This window comes from Pempheris klunzingeri, chromosome 8 (assembly GCF_042242105.1).
Source record: "Pempheris klunzingeri isolate RE-2024b chromosome 8, fPemKlu1.hap1, whole genome shotgun sequence".
NCBI classification, from domain to species: Eukaryota; Metazoa; Chordata; class Actinopteri; order Acropomatiformes; family Pempheridae; genus Pempheris; species Pempheris klunzingeri.
In genome coordinates this window covers 8,609,971-8,634,532 of record NC_092019.1, presented here as the reverse complement: position 1 = coordinate 8,634,532, position 24,562 = coordinate 8,609,971, and the positions used below count along the sequence as shown (strand labels likewise).

Here is a 24,562-nt window from a genome sequence, read left to right as displayed (position 1 = left end):
TGGCTTTTCATCTAACCTGCAAAATATCTGCAAAGCCAATGTATTTAATGTCAATTTGCAAAAGTTATCACGGTAATGGGTTAAACTAAGGTAGCAAACCTGGCTGTAGACTCTTAGTCTTAGCCTAAATGTTGTGTATTGTGTATTCAAACAGGAACAAGTGCAAGAGCGAGTCTGTGGTGAAAAGTGATGCCATTTCTGCTGCGCAGCAGGTCAACCTTAGAAAGAAAGACCTTATTTGAAAGTAAAATTTTGTCAGCCAAATATTTAAAGCTCATTCTCTAAGAAACGAGTGTGTGTGTTTGTGTGTGTGTGTGTGTGACAGAAAGAGAATGAAAGTAAATGGGGCAGCAGAAAGACCTTGCACACATTAGCAGACGTTTTTCCTAGCAGCCATTATTGGCTCTGGCCAGGCCTGCCCAACCTGTTTGTCACTTTTTCACAAATACACAACTAGTAAGATAAGATGTCTTCATTTTTCGTTCTCAACTTCCCTCCTAGCTCAAGCGTGAAGCTGGATTGAACCAAAGAGAGGTGAAGAGAGAGTCAGCATTATGTGGAGACACTGACTGCCTCTTCACCTTTTACTGAGACACTGAGGCAGCGGATAGATGTCAGACTGCACAGAGGGTTGTAGGGATATCTGACACTAAATGGGATTTACTTTCCAAAGATCACCTTCATAATCTTCGAATAAGGAAGCTACCTGCAGACCTGCTGGGGAATTTCGCGGTTAATGTTAAGAATCTCCCAGTTTTTATTGTTTTCTTGACAATTCAAGGTACCTTTTTTCCATTTTACTTTATTTTTCATATACAAAAACCTTGTCAGGTTTGAGGACAAGTAAGTCTGGATGATAGGTATACATATTTTAAAAAACTGCATTCAAGAAAACTGTAACAAAAGAATATAAAATGTTGATGCATGCTTTTTTTTGCTATTAAGAGGAATCTAAATGACAGTGTGACAAAAGTAAGCTTTATCATTATTGTGTATAAAATATACTAAAAAAAGCAATTTCATAGAATTGTTTGAGGAGATAAAATACGATGGATTTGTGCTTGTAACCTTTTGCTAATATTGTTGTTGAATCCATTAAGTCTGAAGTTTAGATTTGCCATTTCTCTATAAAAGTCTATAAAAAGATCTCTAAACAAAAGTATCAACATTACTTATTTCTAATTTATTTGGCTGAGGCCTTGAATCAGGAGATTTTTGAAAGTGAAGAAATATTTTCAGATTTATCTATGATATATATCTACATTTATATACAGTATATATATGTTCATGATATATTATATCATTGTATCATTTTATGGCTCATGCTGTTTTAATCTCAAGGACAAAAAAGAGCCACAAGGAGTTGTACCATTTAAGGTGTTGCATTCCTTTATTGTTGTATGAAAAGTTAAGTTACATTGTCCAAACATTTGCAGATCAACCAATGGAATAAGACACACGGAAGAAAGAAAATAATGGAGAAGAGGAAAAAAGGAGAGATGAGGAAGAAGAATAAGGTTTCTCATTCCTGCTTGCTCTTGTTGGTTCTGCTCCAAATCACCACACCCTCCACAGGTAACAAACACATCAACTGCTCAGTATTTTATAGCCTGTAAGAGTTTCACTAGAACAGTATCACAAACCTTCCCACCCTTTCAAGAAAATCGTTTTCCGGGAAAGTGATTTTTCCAGTCATTAGAATATTCAAATGTTTTTGACGGCATTGGAGGCACTGGAGGAAAAAAAACATGCAACAAGGATAGGTGGAGATCTGTTTTTGCACGTAACAATAGCTCCACAATTATTTCAGAAATGATCCAACTGCATAACTTTCTGTTTATCTAGTGATGGAAAGATGTTTAAATCTTTGATGATTGTAACAGGTTAAACAGGTTATTTGTTTGTAACAGGTTAAAGGATAACTCCTATATTTTTAAAACTTGGCCCTATTGTTTTTACATATTTTGGGTTCAAAATGACCAGTAAGTCCAAAACGTTTTGGAACTGGTCCAGCAGATCACCTCAGCCAGAAACCATGAACGGGCTAAACTGGTTGCAATGTAATGCTTCAGGGCAAGGTTTGTAGTGTTATTGTGTGATTGTGGTGTCTTAAAAAGTTAGTTCTGACCCAAACTAATGTGTTGAAAAAGCCAAAGTCACAGCAACTAGACTAGCAACTCCAGTGTTTTGCAAGACAAAATTACTGTTTTTGTCAATGGAGTCTGGTGGCTTTGAACAGATAAAAGCTGTTTCTGGTTAAACAAAAAGGATCTTAAATATCTATTTCTGTACAGATCCTTTCTGTAATGTTGTCAGATACCTTGAATAACAACTTGAGCTTGTCAGGGGCAAAAACAAGCAATAGTGGATGTATCTTGGCAAGTGTGGTTGCATTCGCAGCCTGTTCCCAGCTGCCAGCTGAGGCGATCTAGTGGACCAATTCCAAAGATTTTTGGACCCACCAGTACTTTTGGACCCAAAATATGTAAAAACAATTTTCAAAATATCAGGGTTATTCTTTAAAAATCACATTTTTGTTCAGTTTTAACAAATGGAAAGTGACTCATGGTTTACACCGGGTACTAAATATGTTTACCTTTAAATATATCTAGTTGTATTTTGTACTTATGCTTTGCTCTATCTTCCTTATCACTATTTCTTAACCACATACAATCAACACCCAACCACTGATACAGCTCAGGACACTGCCAGTGACAACACCACAACAGCACCGAACCCTGCAGCTCTCAGTTACCACACACGCCCAGCTGATGTCACGGTGGCTGTGGGAGAGCCTGCAGTGTTTCGCTGTGGAGTTCCCACAGCTTCTCCGAACCTCACGTTCACCTTCTATGGGAGTAAAGGCAACTATAGCCTCACCTGCCCGTACGGCCACGTGGAAGATATTCTCCAGGTGAGGTGGTCGCCCCCTGAATCTTGTTGTCACACTTACACATACACAAAGCTGAGGAAGTAACCAACATCAGACATCAGACAACAGACATGCTGGTGAATGAACTCTGAACGTATCATCACACCGGAAAAATTCTCACAATTGAAATTACTTGAAATAAATAACTCACTGTAAGATTTCACATTATACAACAGCTAAACGACAAGCTATTTTAAATATATTTTTGGGATCTGGTTTGGTTTTTGGTTTAGCACGAGGAGAAGAAGGAACATTGAATGGCTTTTCCTTCAGAATCATGCAGTAGTTTTCATTGTTCATGGCGAGGCCCAGTTTGAAACACAGGATTCAGACAGCATGTCCACCTACAAGCAATTCACAGAAATATCAGATGCATGAACTGCGCATCAACACAAAAGACAGTGGAGACACACATTTCACAAAGTGCAGAGACCAACATTCGATCGTGAGTTCAGTGTGTTTGCTGCCTCCAATGTCATTTGAATCTGGCCTGTGTCATTTGCTGCATCATACCCTCTCTCTCCCCTGTCTGTCTCTACTATAACTCACAATAAAGCAGAAAAAAAAAAACTGAAAAAAAGCACTACCACATGTGTTGCCAAATGATCTAGTCCTAGTTCATTATTGTCTAGTTTAGGTGTAGTTTTAAGTGTTCAAGCATAAATGTGACCACCATTTGTTCCTGCTCTAACACAGCACTCTCACCATCCATCCATTATTTATACCTGCTTGTCCTGCAGGCTGGCTAGAGCTTCTACAGCACACACAATGTTTATATTCTTTTTCAAACTCTTATGCTTTCTTCCCTGTCTTCTCTCTCAGGCTCTCTATGGAAGTTGTGACATGAAGGAAGGAGAGTCACTGGCTGTGTGGACCCTCAAGGGAACTTCCTTCTCTGACAACGGCACGAGAGTCGTATGCCGGCAGTTAAAGAATCCTGATGCGCGTGCTGCCGTCCTACATGTTTATGGTGAAGACTCAGTCTTTCTGCATATTGTAGTGCTTCCTTGCTCTTTATTAGATTTCATATTAAACCTTATACCCACAAAATGTAGCTTGTTTACTATTGTCCTAACTTCTTTCTTTATTTTTTTCTCCTCCCTCACTCTGTACTGTTGTCTTCACTCCTAGATAATGGCACCAGCTATGCCACTCTCATTGGCTGTACAATTGGGGGCTTCTTTGGCATCCTGTTGGTGTTCGGTTTATTGTATACCACGCTGCAGAGATCTGAGACCCTGCAGAAGTGCTTCAGTAAGCACACTGCTTCATTTCACTGGTGTAATATTTAATACTCTTACTACAAAGTGACAACTGATAATCAATGAGTCATGTCTTTGTGTTCTCAGGGGGAAAAGAAACAGAAGATGATACGACCACAATAGTGACAAAGGACTAAAAGGAGACAGAAAGCAGAGGAATGTGTTGCTTTGATGTGCTGCAAGCAGAAAAGAACTGTGTTTATTTTTAGATCCTTTGACCCATCTATGTGAAGTGAAAGCTGGACTGAACCCAAGTCTGGAGAGGATGTCTGAAATGTTTGAGGCCGGATCCAGTCTGACCCCTGATATCTTCACTTACTTGTTCTGCCCTCACTATTAGGACTTTGCACACATTCTTCGCAGCCTAACAGTATATAAAATAGTATGTAGCACTTCAAACAATCCATCAAAGGAATGATTATGCTAGTGATTCCCATCCAGGGGTACTTGTACACCAGGGGGTACAAGGAAAAAGTATACTGCAGCTTAACTAATCTGACAAAATAAAAATTATGATCTGATGAAGAAAAATACATATCCACACGCTGAGTCTCTTCTAACACCTGAACTATGTTGACTGTGGTTGAGGGTGCATGAAAACTGCTTCACAAGTCTGAACAGTTAATAGTGGATAAATGGTTGAAACAGCATTCAGTTTAAAATAAACACATGTGGGACGTGACACAAGGATGGTAAATATACTTGAGCTCATCTAACAGGGCTGGGCGGCTACATCAAACAAAAAGGTATGGAACCATTAGATTAAGCCTCATCCTTTTCTCCACATGTGCAGGGTCATACACCAATGTGCACTGTCCTTATGGTATACACTTAGTGTCTGATTTTGCTATGTGGTAACCTCTGAAGGTGAGAAACTCAGTGGTGGTTGTCACTGATTTGGTAATGCCAGATAAGTCAGGTACACTTTCCCAGTTTGTCCACTGGAGGGAAACACTCACTCCACAGATAACAAGCCAGTTGCTGCAAAACCACAGAGTGACTGCAAAATAAGTGCCCTCTGTTAAAACCAAACACTAAAACAACAATTACCGCTTCCTTCAAAACATGTTGCAATATTTTAATTACTCTATGAAAACTCTAATGAAGAAATTGCTAATTCCTTTTTGGGGATCAAGTAATACGTTAAAAGTGACAATGTGGTTTTTTATATAGTTGCTGTCTTGATACTTAACTGTCTGTGGTTACACAGTCCCTTCTGCTTCATCCTGCCTTGGTCAAGTCACTCCCCCTAAAAACAGAAGTAACATGAAAAGCCTTGAAATTGTTTTTAATGATTCAGCTGCAGTGCCTCCTGCTGTTTCATTGAACATACTGCAATAAAAACAGCCAGGGCCAGATCATGTTGCAGTGGTGCCCCTGGACACATGTCTTTTGGAGGCCTTTAAGCAATGAGGGGCCTCATGCTGTACATGCGTTGCAGGGCCCAGTCAGTTCAGCCTTTAGGCGCAGAGCGAAGTAAGGCCCTTGTGGTCACCTTACGTTTTAAACACTAGGGTCTGGTGGCCCTCACATTGTAAGCACTGGGGGGTTTGGGGGGCCCTGTGTCAGTGGCCACACTGGCCCACTCTATAATCCACAACAACACATTTCACAGATTTATGTAACGCATAATGCATACACTATCATCAATATTACAATATGACATTTATATCTAAAGTCAGCTGAAGTCACTTGACACCAGCATGTCAGTCCACAGATTTTATCATGTGCGTGTCATGTGTGTTGCTGTGTTCTACACAATTACAAATGTTGACTAAAATGGAGGACACAACGTCAGAAATTAAACAGAAATAATTTTGAATAAACAATGTATATGTTACATGTTTCTTTATAATACACTACATCAGTGAGGGTGAATCAACACTGGCAATGATCAATTATTTTTATCTGTCCTTTAACACATTTAACTTAACATTTACCACCAAGACATTTTAAAGCATTTTTAAGTTGTAAGGAAATCATGACTGATGGTATTGATAGTCACTCTATATAGTGACCATGTTTGATAACTTATTCGACAAATAATAAGACTTCTGTCTTTGGCTGAACTGCCTGATTGTTTTAAACATCTAATGCAATATTTCCTTTAATGTTATTGAACCACAGGTTGAGTTTAGAAGGAATCATGTCTGTTTACATTTCAGTAGTTCTTACATGTAATTTAAATGGGTTGAAATATAAAGAAGTCACATTCATGAAGACTTAAACCTGAACTATTTAATAGTGTTGAAATGTTGTGACTGTAGTGGAAAATTATAAGTATGACCTTTTAATTAACTGTTAGGGGGACAATGGTCACGTTGTCTCTGTCGAAATGTACTGACTGCACCTGATGTGGTTGTTTCATGTCCTGTTCATTAATTCTCAGTATAGCTAGTTTCCCCTTGCCCCCCAACTGTCTCGTTTCAACACTTGTTTGTGTATTGCTATAAATACTGGTTGAGTTTCACAGTTCGTTATTCACACTTCTGCAGACCATTGTTTGCTCTGTTGAACTCTGAATCTTCTTGCAAGAATAAAGTCATGGAAAGACACATCTACATATTTGAACTATTCAACACTCCTCCAAATAGAGGCATATTAGTGTTTTCCACAACAGTGACGATGGGACTTTTTGTGTCCACATCTTTGCTCTTTGTCATTCTATAGGCGTCTTCAGCTTTAGGACAGAGATCACAGTGACACTTTAGTTTGAAAGGACAGCATCAGGCTGAAACTAAGATCAGAGTTGTCAGGTAGACAGAGTCCAGCGCAGGGATGTGGTCCTCAGCATCTCCTCACTAAAAAGATTCAAATCCAGTCATTTGCCTGCAGCCTGATTTCCCCGTCCAAGCATGGAAACTGGACACTTTTGAATGAATAAAATTTGAATTAAGCCTTCAGATACAGAGGAACAGAGCCTTTCACTGAACCACGCATGACAGGATTTGGGTCCACTTTGTTTTTTTGTCATCATTTGTTTTTTTTAAGTACACCATGCACAGACATGAAGAATAAACCAAAGCCAAGAAAACACAATGGTTCATTGTGTTCATTTTTTTTTTTAATACAGAAACGCTACAAAAAGCAGACTGAACAATTGATCTGGGGGGCATCTGCATACAAATGGAAAGTGATGTTGTACTTACATATAAATGGAGAATGATAAAGGGCCAAGGACTGAGCCTTGAGGCACTCCATAGAATTGGAGGTGGAGGATTTGAAATTACCAAAGGCCACACAATATGATACAAAGAGATGATGAGGGTCCTGAGGATGGAAAGGAAACGGAGAAAAGATGGGTCAGATAAGACAAGAAGGTTGGGCATGTTGAACTTTTTGGAAATGATGAACATGTTCCCTCATTACTCTTCTTTACTCTTCTGATCAGTTGGTATGGTCAAGTTTGCATTTTTACTAGTTTTCCTGCATTCTTAATTGCAACATTTACCATTTAAATTATAATCCTTAAAATCAAATTTAAAAACATTTAAAAAAGACCTCAGATGGACCAGTAGTTTGAGAATTTAAAAGATAAGCCCAAATTTAAAGATAAGTTTAAGAGACTAGAGTGATACAATAAAACATTGCTGACATGACTAACTCCATCTGGTGTGGAGAGGTGATGCTGGTCTGCTGGATCTGCTGAGGTGTGTCTATGTGGGAGTGACCAGGTATGTAACTGCTATAAGAGCAGAGTGATAGCTCTTCACCAGCCACTGACCTGGATAATAAAGGCTCTGAAAACAGACAAATATTTGATTTGATGTGAAGACAGGACCAGTCATGGGGAACAAGAGCAGCCTTGAGCTCACACTCTCCTTCCTGTTCATCGCTGCTCTTTGCTTAGAGGCATCAATCATACAAAGAATGAGTTACTGTTCATTTAAGACAATGACCTGGACAGAGGCCAGACTTCACTGCCAGAAGAACTACATTGACTTGATTCATGGGTTGACCGGGAAGAACTTATTACTGACAACTTTCTTGAAGGAAATTAACGTCAGTCAAATCTGGATCGGTCTGGTCAGAGACCCTCAGGATGATTCACTCTGGAAGTGGATAAACGTAAAGTGAGTACCCTGTTTGAAATTATCTATATGCTGATTTCAACATGTTGAAATATAAATGAGGTGAGATGCAGCTGCTGAGCAAGATATCATTTGTTTGTTTCAGAACTGGAGAAGGGCTCTCAGCATACAGTATCTCACAGAGCAGATACTGGGCCGACGGACAGCAGAGCGGTCACTGTGCACTTGTGGACGAGGATCAGCGGTGGTACAGTGCTAGATGTTCATCTGAACATAGTTTTTACTGCTCAACAGAGGACAACCTTGAACATCATGAACTATTCCTGAACTGGTATGATGCCTCTCAGTACTGTCAGGACAGGAAAAGTGAACTAGCCACCATCACCAGTAATGATACATTAGACAGAGGTGGCTGGATTGGACTGTACCGAGAGGCTGGTGAGACTTGGAGCTGGATCGGGGGTCAGCCATCTAACTACAGAAACTGGGCACCACAACAGCCACTCAACGCAGACTGTGCCTCTTTTGATCCCATCACTGAACAGTATTACAGTAATGTGTGCTCCCAAAAGCTTCGGCCTTGCTGCTATGATGACAACCTGGTGCTGGTGAATGAGAACAAGACGTGGGAGGACGCCCTGAGGCACTGCTGGGACATGGAAACCCCGTGTGCTGACTTTTTGGAGCCCTGCAAGTACTACCTGCTGAGTCTGGACCGGCTTGACTACAGCTATGTCAGAGACAAGATCTACAGAGCCACAACCGATGAGGTCTGAGAGTGGGTGGAGGGATTTACACATTAGTCAAAAAAAAATTCTCTGTACACTTGTCTTGAAATTTAGTCATTAAAAAGATTTCTAACTTTGAGCCTTTGAAGTGAACCGATGAATCCCCAGCACCCTTTGTCACAGGTTACATGTTGTGACCAGTTTAACAAAGGGGTGATGTTCACTTCTCTCATAGTTCTCATAGTAGTTCAGAAATAAAACCATCAAGTATTTCTTCTCTTCGATTCAAATTTTGCTTCTCCCAAAAATGATAAGATCATAACTGTTGTATTTAAGAAAACATTGTCCAATAGACATGAATACCACTACATGTGTTGATAAGCCAAATAGACTCCAGAAAACCTTATTGTTTACAAACCAGTATCTCTGAGCTTCATCAGACAGCAACCTCCTAAACTAAGCAATGAGGTGAATGAAAGTGTGAGCAAAGTGTGAGCAGACACAGATAAAACACTCAAAGCTTGCCTTGTGTGTCTCAGGTCTGGACAGGCCTGCGCTTCCTGGAAGGACAGTGGTTGTGGGTGAACGGTGTGAAGCTGCAAGACCAGAAGAGGCTGCCAGACTGTCCGTCTCAGGGGAAACACTGTGGAACCCTCTCAAAATCCGACACAAACGACTGGATCACCAGGGACTGCTCAGAAAAAAGAAACTTCATCTGCTACAGACATTATACTTACATGCAAGGCTAGCATCTAGCTCTCTCTGCCATACAGTCCTATATCCGATAGTGATAATGTTAGATGTTAGAAGAAGAAAAACAGAAGATTACTTTTAATTATTTAATTTAGCTAAAGAGTGAGAGATAATATAACCACAGAGGGGGAATGAAGGTGTCATTTATTCTCTTTTACCTTCATCAAAGAGATGTTTTGTCTCCTTTTGTGTGACAATTCACACATTATTATGCTTGTGTAATCTGTACTGTAGAAGTTCAAATGGCCAAGACTTGTCATAGAGAGATGAATACTCTAAAATGATCCTGCTTGATGTTTAAACTCATTATTAACATGAAATCGTTACTTGCTCCAGCTGGATTCCTTCAGCTACTGTCCCTAAGCCCCTAAATGCTGTAAATTAAATCACAACTACTGCTTCACATTTTTATTATTCTTTTCAAAATTTGCTTAAAATCTAGATGTTAGAGTAACGTATGAGTAGTGCAGTTGCAGCTAGCTTATAGCAACCAAAATTAGGATAAAACAACTGCTCCATTAATTAAGATGATTATTAAGGACTTTCTGTTGTGCAACTGTGTCTTTGTCTCCTTTCTTTATGGCCATCAGAGATATAAAGGTTATCATCAGACATTTGAGCTATTTCATTTCAGCAACCTAAAAGTATATAACAAAGCAAAAATATGTGAAAATGCATACTTTTAAAACTTTAATCCTCTGTAACTACTAATAAACTCCTTATTTTTACTATTCAGAGTCAAATAACATGTAGGTACATTAAGTTTTTACATACATTTTAATTCTAGTAACATTCTTAAATTAAAATGGATGCTGTTTTTCTTACTCTTACTCTCACTTAAAGGACTGTTTATCTTTATCTTAAAGATAAGTTTTACAGTTAATATTATTTTGACCACTACTTTTTTATGTTGATTTCAAGATTCACTTTATTTCCACAGGCCTATATGGTATAATTATCAAATCCTCTGCTACATTTGAAGCTAATCCATCACAGTTAACTTTACATCCCCTTTTATATTTATTACTTAGACAGCATTTAAATTCGTTTTTGTCTTTTCTTATATAATTATGGCATTATTCTGGTGTGGGTTTCAAAGCTTAACATATACATTACTATTTAATGTTCGTGTGTGCCTGCCTGCTTGTGTTTAGGGTTTGCTTTCTGAGAACATAAAATAATGAAGGTGGTTTTTGAAAATGGTGACCAGAATGTAAAATGAAAACAACTCACTCACGCCTCATCCTATACACAGACAGATATGATAAGGTAATTTGACACAGAGGCGAACATCTGGTGGAACATATTATTTGTTCCCACCGGTGATATTGTCGGAGGCATTTCCAGGTTGAACCAAGATAACTTCCGTTCGGCGTTCAACGCGACAGCAGCAGGACAGTCTGCCTCTCCTCAGCTCTTCAAACACAGTAAGACTCAAGTTTACAGCTGCTGCTGTGTGATTTAAATAATAACTCCGTTAAATAGAGCTTCATGGTTCAACTGGACAGAGAGAAAAAGTCCTCAGGTCTTGTTAACGTTACGAAGAGCCGTACGTGTCTACACCGGTGACGGGATTGTAGCTTAGCTTAGTTTAGCTTAGCTAGCTAATGCACAGATTATTTATTTCCTCACTGATATCACTGTTACATATGGCTTTGTAAATGCATTAAACAAGACTTTAGCCTGTTTGTACCAATGTAGCTCCAGTGTGAAGCGGTGCAGGTGGCAGTGTAGCATCATCCCAGCCTGTTAATGACTGTCTAGTGCAAAGTACAGTTGTCATTGAGGAGAAATAAGCATTTAAAGTCAAGTCAACACTGTAGATAATTGTTCAGTGTGCAAACTCAATGCTACATCCCTTTAGCAAATTAGGAGCGATGGTTTTCAGCCTATTGTATATATAAAGAGTACATTTGAAGGTGTCCTCTTGGCCTCCCTGGTATTAAAAATGTGATAAAGTGTGTCCAGGTTTGTCAGAAGTCCTCTCCTCTCTATCTCTGTTTCTCTCCAGGGAGCTGAATTTTGTGACCAGACATCATGACACTGTTTCACTTTGGGAACTGCTTTGCCCTGGCGTATTTCCCTTACTTCATAACATACAAGTGCAGCGGCCTGTAAGTGTCTGCCTGGATCAGGGATCTGCACTGTGGGTGGGGAATAAGACATGATAATATACTCTACGATTGCCATCAGCCCAGTCATGAAAAGTAAAGCCTGATTGGAATAAAGTATTGAAAGTAAACTACTGTGCTGTGCCACGGTGGAAATTTACTGTCATGGTAAATCATTATTACATGGTTTCTAGTGTATTCCTTTGTCGTAGCAACATATGCTCAGAGACTACGTTAGTAATCTTCTTAATAACCGCAGAGGTTTGGATGGGGGTCCACATAATCTTCTTAGTACTGTGAAGTGTGCTTCTGAGTTTAGCAACATTACTTTTTTTCTGTCAGTATTATCACACTCAGGTCTTAAATCATTACATTCCCAATTGCCAGTTTCTGTATGGACTACCATTTTTCATAATTACTTGACATAAAGTGTTCTTTCCTTATTTTACAGTCCTTCCATCTACAGTAACTCTGTTTGTGTGTTCACTCTTTAGTTCCGAGTACAATGCCTTCTGGAGATGTGTCCAGGCTGGAGCAACCTACCTCTTTGTCCAGCTCTGTAAGGTGAGTGAGCTTTTTGGTGGTTAAACAATCGTTCCTTTTGAGGCTAAAGTGCTGAGATTACAATACGTGAAATCCTGCAGCAAAGAGTGCAGAAAAAGGCACAAACTATGATGTCATTAGCTTCCTTGTGTTTTAGAGTCTGTAATCAGGATTCACTGATGTGTCTGCGTTTCAGATGCTGTTCTTAGCCACATTCTTTCCCACATGGGAAGGAGGAGCTGGAGTTTATGACTTTGTAGGGGTGAGTGTTTAAACTTCATCATAATCACACCATCAGAAAGGGACATTTTCTTACACTTTCTCAGATTTTGTTAACTATCACAAGTTCAAAAACAATGAAAGCAGATTGAATACTAGCTTGTGTTTGTTTTCCAGGAATTCATGAAGGCAACAGTGGACCTTGCAGATCTGTTGGGCCTCCATCTTGTGATGTCTCGTAATGCTGGTAAAGGAGAGTACAAGATCATGGTGGCTGCGATGGGCTGGGCAACAGCAGAACTTGTGATGTCCAGGTAAGCAGTAACACACAAAGAACCATTAGCTTCACTTTGTCAGATTATAGTCTGTGAACACTGAATCTCACTGGTTGTGTTGCGTTGTGGCTCTTTAGGTGTCTTCCTCTGTGGGTGGGAGCCAGAGGGATTGAGTTTGACTGGAAATACATCCAGATGAGCTTTGACTCCAACATTAGTTTGGTGAGTAGCGGTCCTATTCTGCTTCCTCTCTACTCTACTCTGTGGGCTCCTGTATTTAAAGTCTTCTGTCCGTGACCTTCGCTCTTTTCTTTTATGCCAACCTCTCCTTTCCTTTTCATCCTCCCATGTCACCTCCTTTGACCTCCTGTATTAAAAATGTGCTGTGGTTATATTTTAAATTTTCTTCTGATGTTTTTTTTCCCACATTCACTCACTTTGTTGACATCAATGGTGACAGGAAATAATGTGTTCTTTGTACTTTGTGTTTAGATATACATGGATTTCTGTCTATCCATGGGTCTAATGATGTTTATGTGATGGGACCTAAAGCCAGTCGTTCCCTCTGTGTGTTTATAGGTCCATTATATTGCCATGGCAGCAGTGGTGTGGATGTTCACACGCTACGACCTTCCTAAGAGCTTCAGGCTTCCTGTTACTGTGCTGCTGGCTCTCTGTGTCTACAAGGCCTTCTTAATGGAGTAAGTCTGACAAGATTTGACACTTTGTTCTCAACACAAACATAAACACTCCTTCAGACAAACCACACACAGTATAGAAAGAAAGACAGAATAACATTGTGTCTTGATCTTCACGGATATGACACTGCTGTTATTGATGAAAATTAAGTATTTTTTTAAGTCTTTATTTTATTTTAAGTCTTTATGCTAAGCTAGGCCAAGCACATCCTGGCTTTAGCTCTATACGTAATGGACAGAGATGAAAGTGGAATCAATTTTCTACTGAACATGTGTATTTCTATTACTATTACTTTTTGTTTTGAAGGAAAATTCAACCACGGTTTTCATTTTACTTTGTAAACCACAGGATGGCGCTAATTAACAGCAACAATGTTTGTGTGATGGCTGGAGTTGACCAGAGGTTATAAACTGAATGCTGCCACTAAATGCATGCCTGTTTACTTATGTGGTTTATTTATCTGGAAGAATTTTGAAACTCTTTTAAAAGCCTGCTCTGGTTGATGGTTTCAGCGTTACCAATGTGCTTTTTTTGTTCTTTAACGCTGTAACTTACACTGTGTTTGTCTCCGTTGTGTCTTCAGGTTGTTCGTCCACGTCTTCCTGCTGGGCAGTTGGACGGTGCTGCTGGTGAAAGCCGTGCTGACTGGTGCCATCTCTCTCTGCTCATTGTTCCTCTTCGTCACTCTGGTCCACAGCAACTAAGCAAACCTCAGCACCCTGAGATGAGCCCTCAACAGTCATTCTGGTCCACGTTGGACGGGGTTGTCATGAATCAGAAGCTGACTCCTGATACTATTTCAGTCTGCTGAAAAATATTTGTTGATGTTGGGTAGATGGACTGGTTGGATGTACAAGACAGGTTAGCTTACAGGCTGCCAACTGGTAAGCTGACCAGTCCTTCCAGTTAGTTTTGATCAGTCTGTGCGGACCTCTGATGGAAAACATGCAGTCAGGGAGAAGTCAGTGGACCAGTTAAAGCTGCAGGAGGAGTTGTGGCACCAGGAGGCTTCGTATATGATTGGCTTACCTGAGCTGTTGGTTTTGTTTAAGGGTGAATTTTGTATCAGAACGACCACAAATGAACTGAGACTTCATAAATAACTAAGTTCTTTTTTATGTGTTGTCCGATGAACCAGCGTAAAAACATAGATTAAATAGTAAAGTGAATTTATAACAGATGAATGACAGTGATAGTTCATTGTGTGGCCACAAATTTGTCAATTTATTTATAAACACAGAAATATTAGAAGTAGTTAAAACAGGACTGTAGTAGGGTTTTTCTAATTACTGAAGAAATTGTACTAAAAATGTAAAGTTTAATTAAAAACTGAATGCAGTCCTTGGTATGAATCTACTCCACTCAGCATTATGACGACTCTATGTTGAATTATAAGCATTTGATATTAAAGTAATAAATGTCTTTTTGTCTTATCCTGCTCTCACAGGTTTGATTGATCAGATTATATCATGTTTAATTGAATGAATTGATTCATATTTCAGAAATTCATCTTTAACTTTTTATTTAACTTTTTATCTTTTACATGCTTATGTCACAAAATGTTCTGTCTAAATGACTCTTTATCTGCACTGACATGACAAACTTTGTGTCAAATGCATTAAATATTTAACATTTATCCATGCACAGTTTTAAGTTTTAAATGTTTACTATACTTGACAATATAGAAACGCTGGCTTGCTTTAATTCAACACATTTCTTTATCTCCTCTTTTCTAAAACCTGAGTGTCCTCATTATCATCGACATAGTGCTGCTGCCTTGTCATGATTTCATACTGGTGCTGCTTCTGTTCGGGGTTACATGATTAAAAGTTTGCTCTTTGTGTCTTTGGTTTAGCCACTTAATAGGTTGACTAGCTGCATTTACTGTAGTGTGCTGCACCCTGTGAAAGCTAAAAGCAGACAGACACGGAGTAGTTATGCACTTGTGACCACATGATCACAACGTCTCCTGCTTCCCCCTGCTGGTGAACTCCTAATATGTCAGCGTAAGACCTTCACAGTGGGTGTGGCTGTCCTTTATCCTTCCTGTCTTCATGTTGTTTTATTGATGGAACAAAGCAAAAAGTGACATATACCTTTTTCCCCTGTTCGTCCTTACTGCAAAATGACCTGAAACATATTCTTGTAGCATTTCTAATCCCAAATCCTGCTAATTTGTCACTTAATAATAATAATAATAATACATTTTATTTATAGGCGCCTTTCAAGGCACTCAAGGACACCGTACAACAAACCTGTGGTCTTGCTCACTCCCCCTGTTGTGTTACCAGAATCACTGGGATAATGCTACTCTACTCCTCAAACAAACATTGCTCACATGGCCTTGTTAAAGAAACACACAGTCCCACATGATCAAAGCAATGACAAATGAGACACAGTTTGGTCCACATAAACTCTTGGTTCATTGACTTTAACCAAGAGTTTATGTGGCAACTGGCAACTAGCTGATTTTGACTGTGGTCTTCATTCCCCCTGAGTTTGTGTTGTGACACCTGATAGAGCAGAATGGACGGCCAGCAAAACACACACACACAGAAACACACACAAGGCAATCAGCAGGAGAGAGCTCCGCTTCGACTTTTAGTTGATACAGCAGAGGCGGTGTGGAGCAACGTGTTGACTCAGCTGCTCAGCAACACCTCAGTTCATTCCACGATAGGTTTCTGTCATTATCTGGTGTCTGATTTCTTCTTGTTCTCCACAACAGACAAAGTGTGAGGCTACATATAGTGTTTGCATGACAAAGGATCAAATGAGACAATAGTGAAGTGTATTAACAGCAGGACCGAGTCAGGTCATCATTTCTTAGCTCTGATTAGGTAAGAATTCCTATCTGGTAACCCCGTCTGAATGCACTCTTACATGAATACTCTCTTTTCATGTGAGGACCAATCACGAACTGTCTCTACAGTGGCTCTACATTCGTGACTTTTCAAATAGGACTTTGCAAACAAGCAGATATTCAGAATGATTATCTCTTACCTACATGTTAATCTAATTTCCACACATCTTTTCAGGTCTAAGTGAAGCTCTCTAATCTGCTGACTGACTGCATCGGACTCACTGCTACGTAAGCCAACCTGTTCTTAGACCTTTAGTTTTACTGTTTATGGACAAACATCCTGAATACCACCATAACAGAGATGCATTACAGAGACGCATGTGTCGCTGTGTGTGTGTGTGTGTGTGTGTGTGTGTCCACTGATAGCCTACTTTGTTCAGTGTGTTCTCAAGATGACCTTTCACTGATAATGAATCAGTTTAACTTGCTACACCTATCAGTACCTGAGGAAACATGAGTTAAACCATTACAATTCAAGTTAAACTTTAACAAAATGATCATACTGAGTTAGCCGTCAATGGATTTTACAACTTTTAGAATCTTTTTAACCGACCTACAGCTAACCTCTATTTTCCTTGTTGGACCAAGGACACAAAAAGATGTTTTATGCACTGCAGCATCGACCTGATCCTACATGTGAGTCTTAACAGGCGCAGCCATATGACGTCTCTCGTGTTTCCTCTGTATATCTACATTAAAAAAAAAAGAAGACAAAAGCAAGATTAGTTAGTTAAAAAAAAAGACTACTGACATTTACAAGTCTACCACACGTGTAGGTGTTATCCTGCTGTGTAACATGATCTTTTATTCTATATCATCATTTTATATCATATTATATGTTATCATCATTAAGTTACATTTTAAACCAGTTTTAATCTCATTGTTGAGTGTTGAACTTTCTTTAACGGCTGTCATTTTAATATGATCCATGTATATATTGTATTACTTCTATAGTTAAGGTTTTACAATAAAAATGTCAGGACTAGCAGGCTTTTAGCCCAATTATTAAAAACTGTTGTATGTAACAGTGTTGTCCTGCAGTAGTGGGGATGAGATGATGTGTTACTGCTCATTGACTACACCCCCATCAGACCTCTCAGGTCTTCACACTGCGGCTCGCAGAATAATCTCAGGAGCTGGGAAAGGGGATTTTAGTTACCTTGTGCCTAATGAGCTGCGATCTATAAAAAACATATCTACATTTTAAATTAAACTTAAAACCTTCGTGTTTCTCTCAGGCCTATGAACAGTGTAGTGTGTGGGGGTGTTGGTATTGTGTGTATAAATGTATGTTGTTTTCTTTATCGTCTTTCTTTTTTTGATATGCTTGATGGTTAAAGCACTCTGAGTTTCTCTGTAATGAAAATAGACAAAATACAAATAGAAACATCCCAGATCTTACACACACACACATATATATATATATATATATATATATATATATATATATATATATATATATATATATATGTATATACTGACATACCACATTGGGTATCCTCTCTCTATATATTTCCCGGCTCTTCTAATTCTATCAGTGACGTCACATTGAAATGGAACAAGGTGACCTTTATTTAACCTCTCATAAACAATGTTACAGGCAACTGGTGCTTTCTGCAGATAGAAACCAGCAACAAGGCACAGACAGAGTGTGGCCAAAGAGCCCTTAAGAGTCACTTTGAGGTAATTACACATATGATCTCGATCATAGTCGCATATTGTGGGAAGATTAATTCCATAAAATTATTTTAAGTAATCGCTGAATTTAAATCCATGCATGTTAGTGTGACAATGTTGAAGGGAGTGAATAAGCTGCTGTGAATATTATCTCTGCATTGTCATCACCAGTTGATACTCCATATATCTATCTGCTGTCAAATTATTGTATTATCACTTACACACACACACACACACACACAGACGTTTAACTACAGTATGTCTGTGTGTGCGCGGTGTGTGTCTGCCGTTCTCTATCTCCTCTGTTCTCATAGTATTATCATTTGTTAAGAGGCCGATGCATGCCTCGGCTTGGTCAGTGTGTGACAAGGAAAAGTATAAATAGTCATCACTGTAACACATGCATGCGCTCACATATTTCTGCACATGTGTTGGACATATAGGGGTAACACCAACAAAGTTACACAGACACACACCAACGTGCATTATGGTATGTCTGACACCAAGCAGTTACACGCTGTACCTGATCACTACAGTTAACTGAATCCAAATATGCCAGAACAAACAACAGCTCCCATTTTAAAAATAGTCGGTCCTGATAGTTACAGGTTTGGTCCTTTTGTCCAATCTGTAGTCACAAATTCAAAACTCTAAACACAATCAACATGTCTGTCCATTATGGACCATGTCATTAACACAATTCATGGTGTTTTCACACAATATGCAGCCAATTAACACATTTCTAAAATGCTTGAATTCCTCTTACATACAGGCCAAATCAAATACCAAATTTATGGATCCTTCATGTCTTTCATTGGCTTGCACAAAGCAGGTCAGAAAAGAAAATGTAATGTTTAAAACCTTCAGTATAGAATAAAGTCTCTACTTCTGCAACAACCGCACCTCAGAACCATATTGAAGCAGCTGATAAGCATTTTTGAATGAACAGCTCATTGAAACATTGAGAAAAAGCTGATTTAAGTTGTGTAAAATAGACCAATTCTGCCGTTTATTACTTTTTTCTACTGTACTTTCTATAAAATAAAGATGACTCATTCACTTTTAGATAATTTGTCACCAAAAAATACACACATTCAACATTCAACCAAAAATGGATGGTTTACAGTAAAAGGAAACTGAATTATTAAAAAGCAGATCATTTCATATTGTCTGTTCTATGCAGGCAGAACTGAAACGTGAAAATGAATGCAGCTTTTCTGATGCCATCAACTATTAGTTTTTTGAGAGGTGTTGTGCTATGATTGACTATATGTTCCTCTTGGATAGAAAATACGCTAATGTTTTGATAGAATGGTTTGATTTTGGGTTGGATTTGTTGTGTTTGGATAGAGTTTGTGTATGTAGAGTAACTTTTGTTTTGGCATTTTGATATCCAATGAACAAAATGTGGATGGAGCAGAAAATTCACTATTTGGTTATTTGCCGGATGCATGTGTTTTGCTGTGTTAAGAGTTAAGAGAAAAAGTGTATCCAAGTGTAGATAAGCAAGCATTTGTAAAAACAAAAAGAAAGGCAAAATAAACCAATAAAAACTGTAAGAACGACCCTTCCCTCCTGCCCAGGTTTAGTAAAAAAGGAAAATGTCTGTCAACCACAATACCAACACAGTGCAATCTGCTCCACAGAGAGAGGAGCACTGAGGAGATACCTGGGATACCTGACAGTCAGCGGAAAAAGGACAGAAATAACACACTCTACAACACATTCTCACTCCCAGTGTCTTTGTCTTGTTTAAAATTCAAAAATGCAATCAAAAAAAGAAGAAAACCTGAAGTTAGTTTGTCCTCTCTTCATAGTTTCCATGACTGACATCCTCCATGATTTTGCTATTTTGACATGTTGTTTAACGTCTTGCTGCCTAATCAGAAGCAGCTTGAAGTGGATTTACCGTTAAGATATTATTGTGGACATTAGAATCCCTGCCTTAGCGTAAGATTAAGGTTAATTCTCTTGGGCAAATTACAAATGGCTTTCAGCCCATCATGCACACCCGCTGATGTTTATGAAATAACATTGTCACTGGTCTCCTATACGCACTCTCCACGCCACGTCCCCCCATCAACCATCACAAAGTTTATACCCCAAACAAAGAGGAGGAGCAGGTGCTACTTATTCCGGTAAAATAGAAAATACACACTTCTGACCGGGCAGTGTCTTGGGACATTCACACACACTCCTCTGCTCCTGAACCGTCAGCACAGGTAAGTACAGGTACTGTATGCCAGAGCAAGGCAGGATGGGAGGCAGGGTTCGGGTGGGGGGGGGCAAGGTTACCTTTCTGTGGAAACGTTAATTGTCAGATTCTTGTGTCATTACCGTTTATGCTGAAGGTTTCAGTGTGGGAGCGTGTGGTAGTCTATGTGGTACATGGAGGCCATCTGAGAGATTTACTGAAAGATGACATTTCGAATTGATTTGGAGAAAAATAAAAATTTGCTTGAGATAAAAAAGCAAATTGTTTGTGATTTCAAATGCAGCATTTCTGATGTCTTTTAATTCACATATTTTTCCACTCACCAAACTGGACCAGAAAAACATTTAAGAAACCAAGAACTGCTGTGACTCAGTTAACAAAGGCGCTAAGAACAGAATGTGAAGGACACTGAACTTGAGTGGGCAAAACCGAATTCTTTTGTAAAATCACTTTAAACCCAAACAGAGAGTGTGGCGTACGAGTATGATGCATTTAAAGACGTGGGATTTGAGATACAAAGGCCTGTCTACAGTTTGACCTTGACTAATGTCATGCTAACTGATAGCTGCAAGGGCATTTTTTGACAGGGGTCATGATTGAAGATAAGTGACAAAAACTGCATGATAAGGAGTCTCTGTATCATCTTGTTCATTCATTTTATGTCCATTTCTTGAAAATGTGGTGCAAACTGGACATCCCTGCAAAAAGTTACATGGAGATACTATTTAAAAAAAAGAAGACAAAGAAGAAAATGCACCACGCCAGCATTTGCACATGTACAACAAAGAATTAATCGTGTTGTATCAGTTGCTAAGGATGTTTAGAAAGAATGAATGGACAAATAGTTTGAGCCAGAGAGAAGCAGAGCAAAAGAATACACTAAATTTCCAAAATGCAGCGAATCGAACCTCCATGGAGTCCCAAGGGTGCCCAAGGTCAGCTGGAGGTTACGGTGAGGTCACTCAAAAGTCCTTTTGCGTGCTCACCTCTCTCGCTACGGTGTCAGCTACATATTTTAATGCTTTTAAGAAGGGTTCGAGAACACACTGTCAGCTTTTGATGATCTATAACGGCCAATTTAACAATAACACTTGTGTTACAACTCGTATGGATATGCATCCATTGTGAAAAGGATATCATAAATAGCTCATGTGATGCTGAAAGTCGGTGAAAGAAAACCACAGGTTCAGTTTTTATCTTTAGATGCTGTAAAGCACATGACAGTGTTTTTGAGTGGAGGTTGAGGGAAATTTGTCTGGAAACCTGCTGGGTTTTGCCCCAAGACAAGAAAATGATCCGCTGTTTACTCTCCAAACACCCAGAATGCATCCCTGCTGACAAGACACTGACCTCTCACACCACAAGGACACTCTGCCTGTGGAGAGGGAGGAGTGTGTACTTGTAGCTTGTGTGTGTGTGTGTGTGTGTGTGTGGTAGTGAGTGAGTGAGAGAGAGAGAGAGATAGAAACATGGGAAAAGTGATCTTTTCTTGTCGCTCATTTTGTGTTGTCTCACTTTCTCTCTCTTTCTCTGTTTCTTTTTCTATCTGACTCTTAGCTGTGTTGAAGATGGGACGTCTAGATGTTGTGGCCATTGTGGCAGGTAAATACAAGAAAAATGTGCACATAAGAATATACATCATTTCATGTCATCAGTGCCCTGCAGAGACACAGCTGGCAAACACAAACAAGAATAATATTTTAATGTGGTCTCAAGGTCATGGATCATTCTCTTTTCTCTGGGAGATTATGTTCGCTGCCAGTTCCAAAAAAGATGTGGCTTTCTGACAAAACATTAACTGTACCAATCACTGAGAAGAACAGAGCTGTTTGACGTGATGTTAAAGCTCTAAGAATGTACGGCTGTGAGTTTCTAACATAAGATCAAACCACACAAGGTAAATTAGTTGTATATACTTGGAGCAGACATAAGTATACCCACTGTGCATGAACTGTAGAATACATTAAATCATCATACTCTACATACCTACAAACAGGCAAAAGTAAACATAATGTCGCAGAGATTTCATTTTTAAGAGAATTCATGTGTGTACAAAAGCTTGTTTTGTAAAAGATAAAATATAATCTTTTCATTTTTGTTAAAAAAAAATGCTGGCTGTGTAACAAGACACATTCTAGCCCTGTATGCATTGAGGACAACTTCCACTCAACAAAATTAACATTTTTCTTGCAGTGCTCTTCACCCTTTTTATGGAAACTGAAGCAAGTAAGACCAAAACTCTACTTTCACCTAATTCTGTGCTGAGACTGGTTTGTGGAGAAACTGGTTTAGACAATTCAAAGACATTTGCTCCTTTTGTCTCTATAACAATGGCTTGATAAACCCACTTTCTTACACAAAGCTTTGTCTTCTGTATTACCGGAGCAGAAAACCTGTAAATATCTTTGCAGCGTGAAAATGTTTGCAGAAGAATGTAAAATAAAACTGCAAATTTTACAGTAGTTTGCTGAGGTGAGAGGTGAAAATCTTTAATCATCATTTTATCAGACTGAGAAAGTTAAAGTGAATCTTCTGTAGTGTAATTGTTGTGTAATTGTTCGAAGTTTGTCACTAATTTTTCTTATTCTTATTTCTCCTCCTGCTCCTATTTGGTCTACAGATCCATTTGTTTACAGTAAGTACAGATGCTCTTGTCTCCTATAATTCTCATAATCTAATTTATCATCTCACTCATTTTTATGGATTGCAAAGATTTAGAGAGTATAGTAGAGAGTATCACCCATATCACTGCCAATTGCACATGTCTGATGACAACAGCAACCACTGCAAATGGGACTTAAAAAGCACATTTTAGTTTGCTTTGAAAATGAATTTTCACTTTCTCAAGCGCAGCAGGTCTCTCTCAACTTTTAACATGATTGTCTAACAGACTATGAAAGGCTACGAATCGGAGGCCTGATCTGTTCCTGCTTGTTGGTGGCTGGAGGATTCAGCGTTTTACTTTGTAAGTCCTGAGACCACGCACAGATAAATGAGCCAGTATGGTAAACCTGAACAAAGACCTACATTACTTTGACTGAGCTGGGATAGAAAAGACATTAGCTATTCACACTGAGTCATATGGACCACAATTACAGGTATAAAAGTATGTCTCAGAGTTGGGTCTTTTTAAGAATCACATTTGCTGTAAGTACATAACCGTACAGTGATCTTCAGTAACACTTCCTACTTTGCCTTCACAGATAACAGGTGCTCCAGGAAGAACAAGTACGTCTTTTTCTCTTTTAACTCACTGACAAAATGTGTCTTTGTGTCTAAACATGAGTTGCTCCCCCTTTTTATCACTTCCCTCTCATTTTTTCTCCGTCTTTCTTCCCAAACTGCCATGCTATCTGCCGCCCCGCCCTCCTCCTCCCTTACCTTGTAGAAAAGTGGAGGATGACAGCAGTGAAATCTGATATGGTGCCTGACAAACCGGTTTCGGCCAGGAAGAAGAGCTGTCATGCAAAGGGCCGGAGAGTTTGAGTGCATGATGGGGGTTGGTGTTTGGAGGAAACACACCAGCTCAGGTGATCATACCTGTACAGACCTGTGCAAGCAAATAACATTTACCTAAAATAAAATATGCAAGGTGTTAAAGCAGTCTCATAGATTGACATGTCATGAATAAGATGAAACAACTGAAGCCACGCTCATGTTTTCTTGTCTTCAACATTGCACAGATCTGCACTGATATTTTCACAGAGATGTTTGTCACTGTAAAGGCACATGGATCATCACAACATATTAAGTCTATGTCACATGTGCTGCTTTACTCAGTAGCATAATGTTGCATATATCTTAAATATATTAAAAACCTATATGTTAAACTTAAATCATCAGGAACATATTGTGATGTTTTGTCACTGCTGTTTTCATTGCATGTTTTGCTGTATGATAAACTGTAAACTTAGATTATCCATGTGGTCAACCATTTGAATATTGGCAAAATAACAATTTATTAGAAACCTTTGGTGTGCACATGCAGAATTAAAATAAATCAGTTTGCTAACCTAAACCTACATGTGCAATGTCGTTTTTCACAGGTTTATAATGCTTTTACTCTATGACCTTTAAATGGTCTGACTTTTTTTTTAAAAACTGACCTTTAGTTAATGATCTACTAGAGTTTCATTAAATCAACTTTAACTATTGTTTTTGTGGCCTACCATATGTTCGACCAACTCGACATCTTCGTTCTCGACAAGCAAACATTAATCCTGCTCCACTCCTCCTCTTCTGACCCTGGATCGG

General features: G+C 39.0%; 3 protein-coding genes across 3 annotated transcripts; all 3 read left to right on the top strand.

The window, feature by feature from the left end:
- The first annotated feature begins 565 nt into the window (after nt 1-565).
- LOC139205767 (uncharacterized) lies at nt 566-4,725 on the top strand. The gene is made up of 6 exons (XM_070836076.1): nt 566-781; nt 1,437-1,575; nt 2,697-2,914; nt 3,755-3,902; nt 4,064-4,186; nt 4,282-4,725. The coding sequence occupies exons 2-6, from the start codon at nt 1,476-1,478 to the stop codon at nt 4,329-4,331; spliced, it is 639 nt and encodes a 212-aa protein (XP_070692177.1). The 5' UTR covers nt 566-781; nt 1,437-1,475; the 3' UTR covers nt 4,332-4,725.
- A 6,356-nt stretch (nt 4,726-11,081) lies between these two features.
- LOC139205275 (BOS complex subunit TMEM147) lies at nt 11,082-14,909 on the top strand. The gene is made up of 8 exons (XM_070835440.1): nt 11,082-11,133; nt 11,718-11,820; nt 12,312-12,381; nt 12,557-12,622; nt 12,757-12,893; nt 12,992-13,076; nt 13,434-13,555; nt 14,137-14,909. Exons 2-8 carry the CDS (start codon nt 11,744-11,746, stop codon nt 14,255-14,257), a joined length of 678 nt encoding a protein of 225 aa, XP_070691541.1. The 5' UTR covers nt 11,082-11,133; nt 11,718-11,743; the 3' UTR covers nt 14,258-14,909.
- A 4,785-nt stretch (nt 14,910-19,694) lies between these two features.
- On the top strand, nt 19,695-24,306 carry fxyd11 (FXYD domain containing ion transport regulator 11). Its single transcript, XM_070834800.1, has 8 exons — nt 19,695-19,721; nt 20,241-20,325; nt 21,866-21,910; nt 22,502-22,534; nt 22,929-22,943; nt 23,199-23,273; nt 23,512-23,536; nt 23,697-24,306. Exons 1-8 carry the CDS (start codon nt 19,695-19,697, stop codon nt 23,725-23,727), a joined length of 336 nt encoding a protein of 111 aa, XP_070690901.1. The 3' UTR covers nt 23,728-24,306.
- The last annotated feature ends 256 nt before the right edge of the window (nt 24,307-24,562 follow it).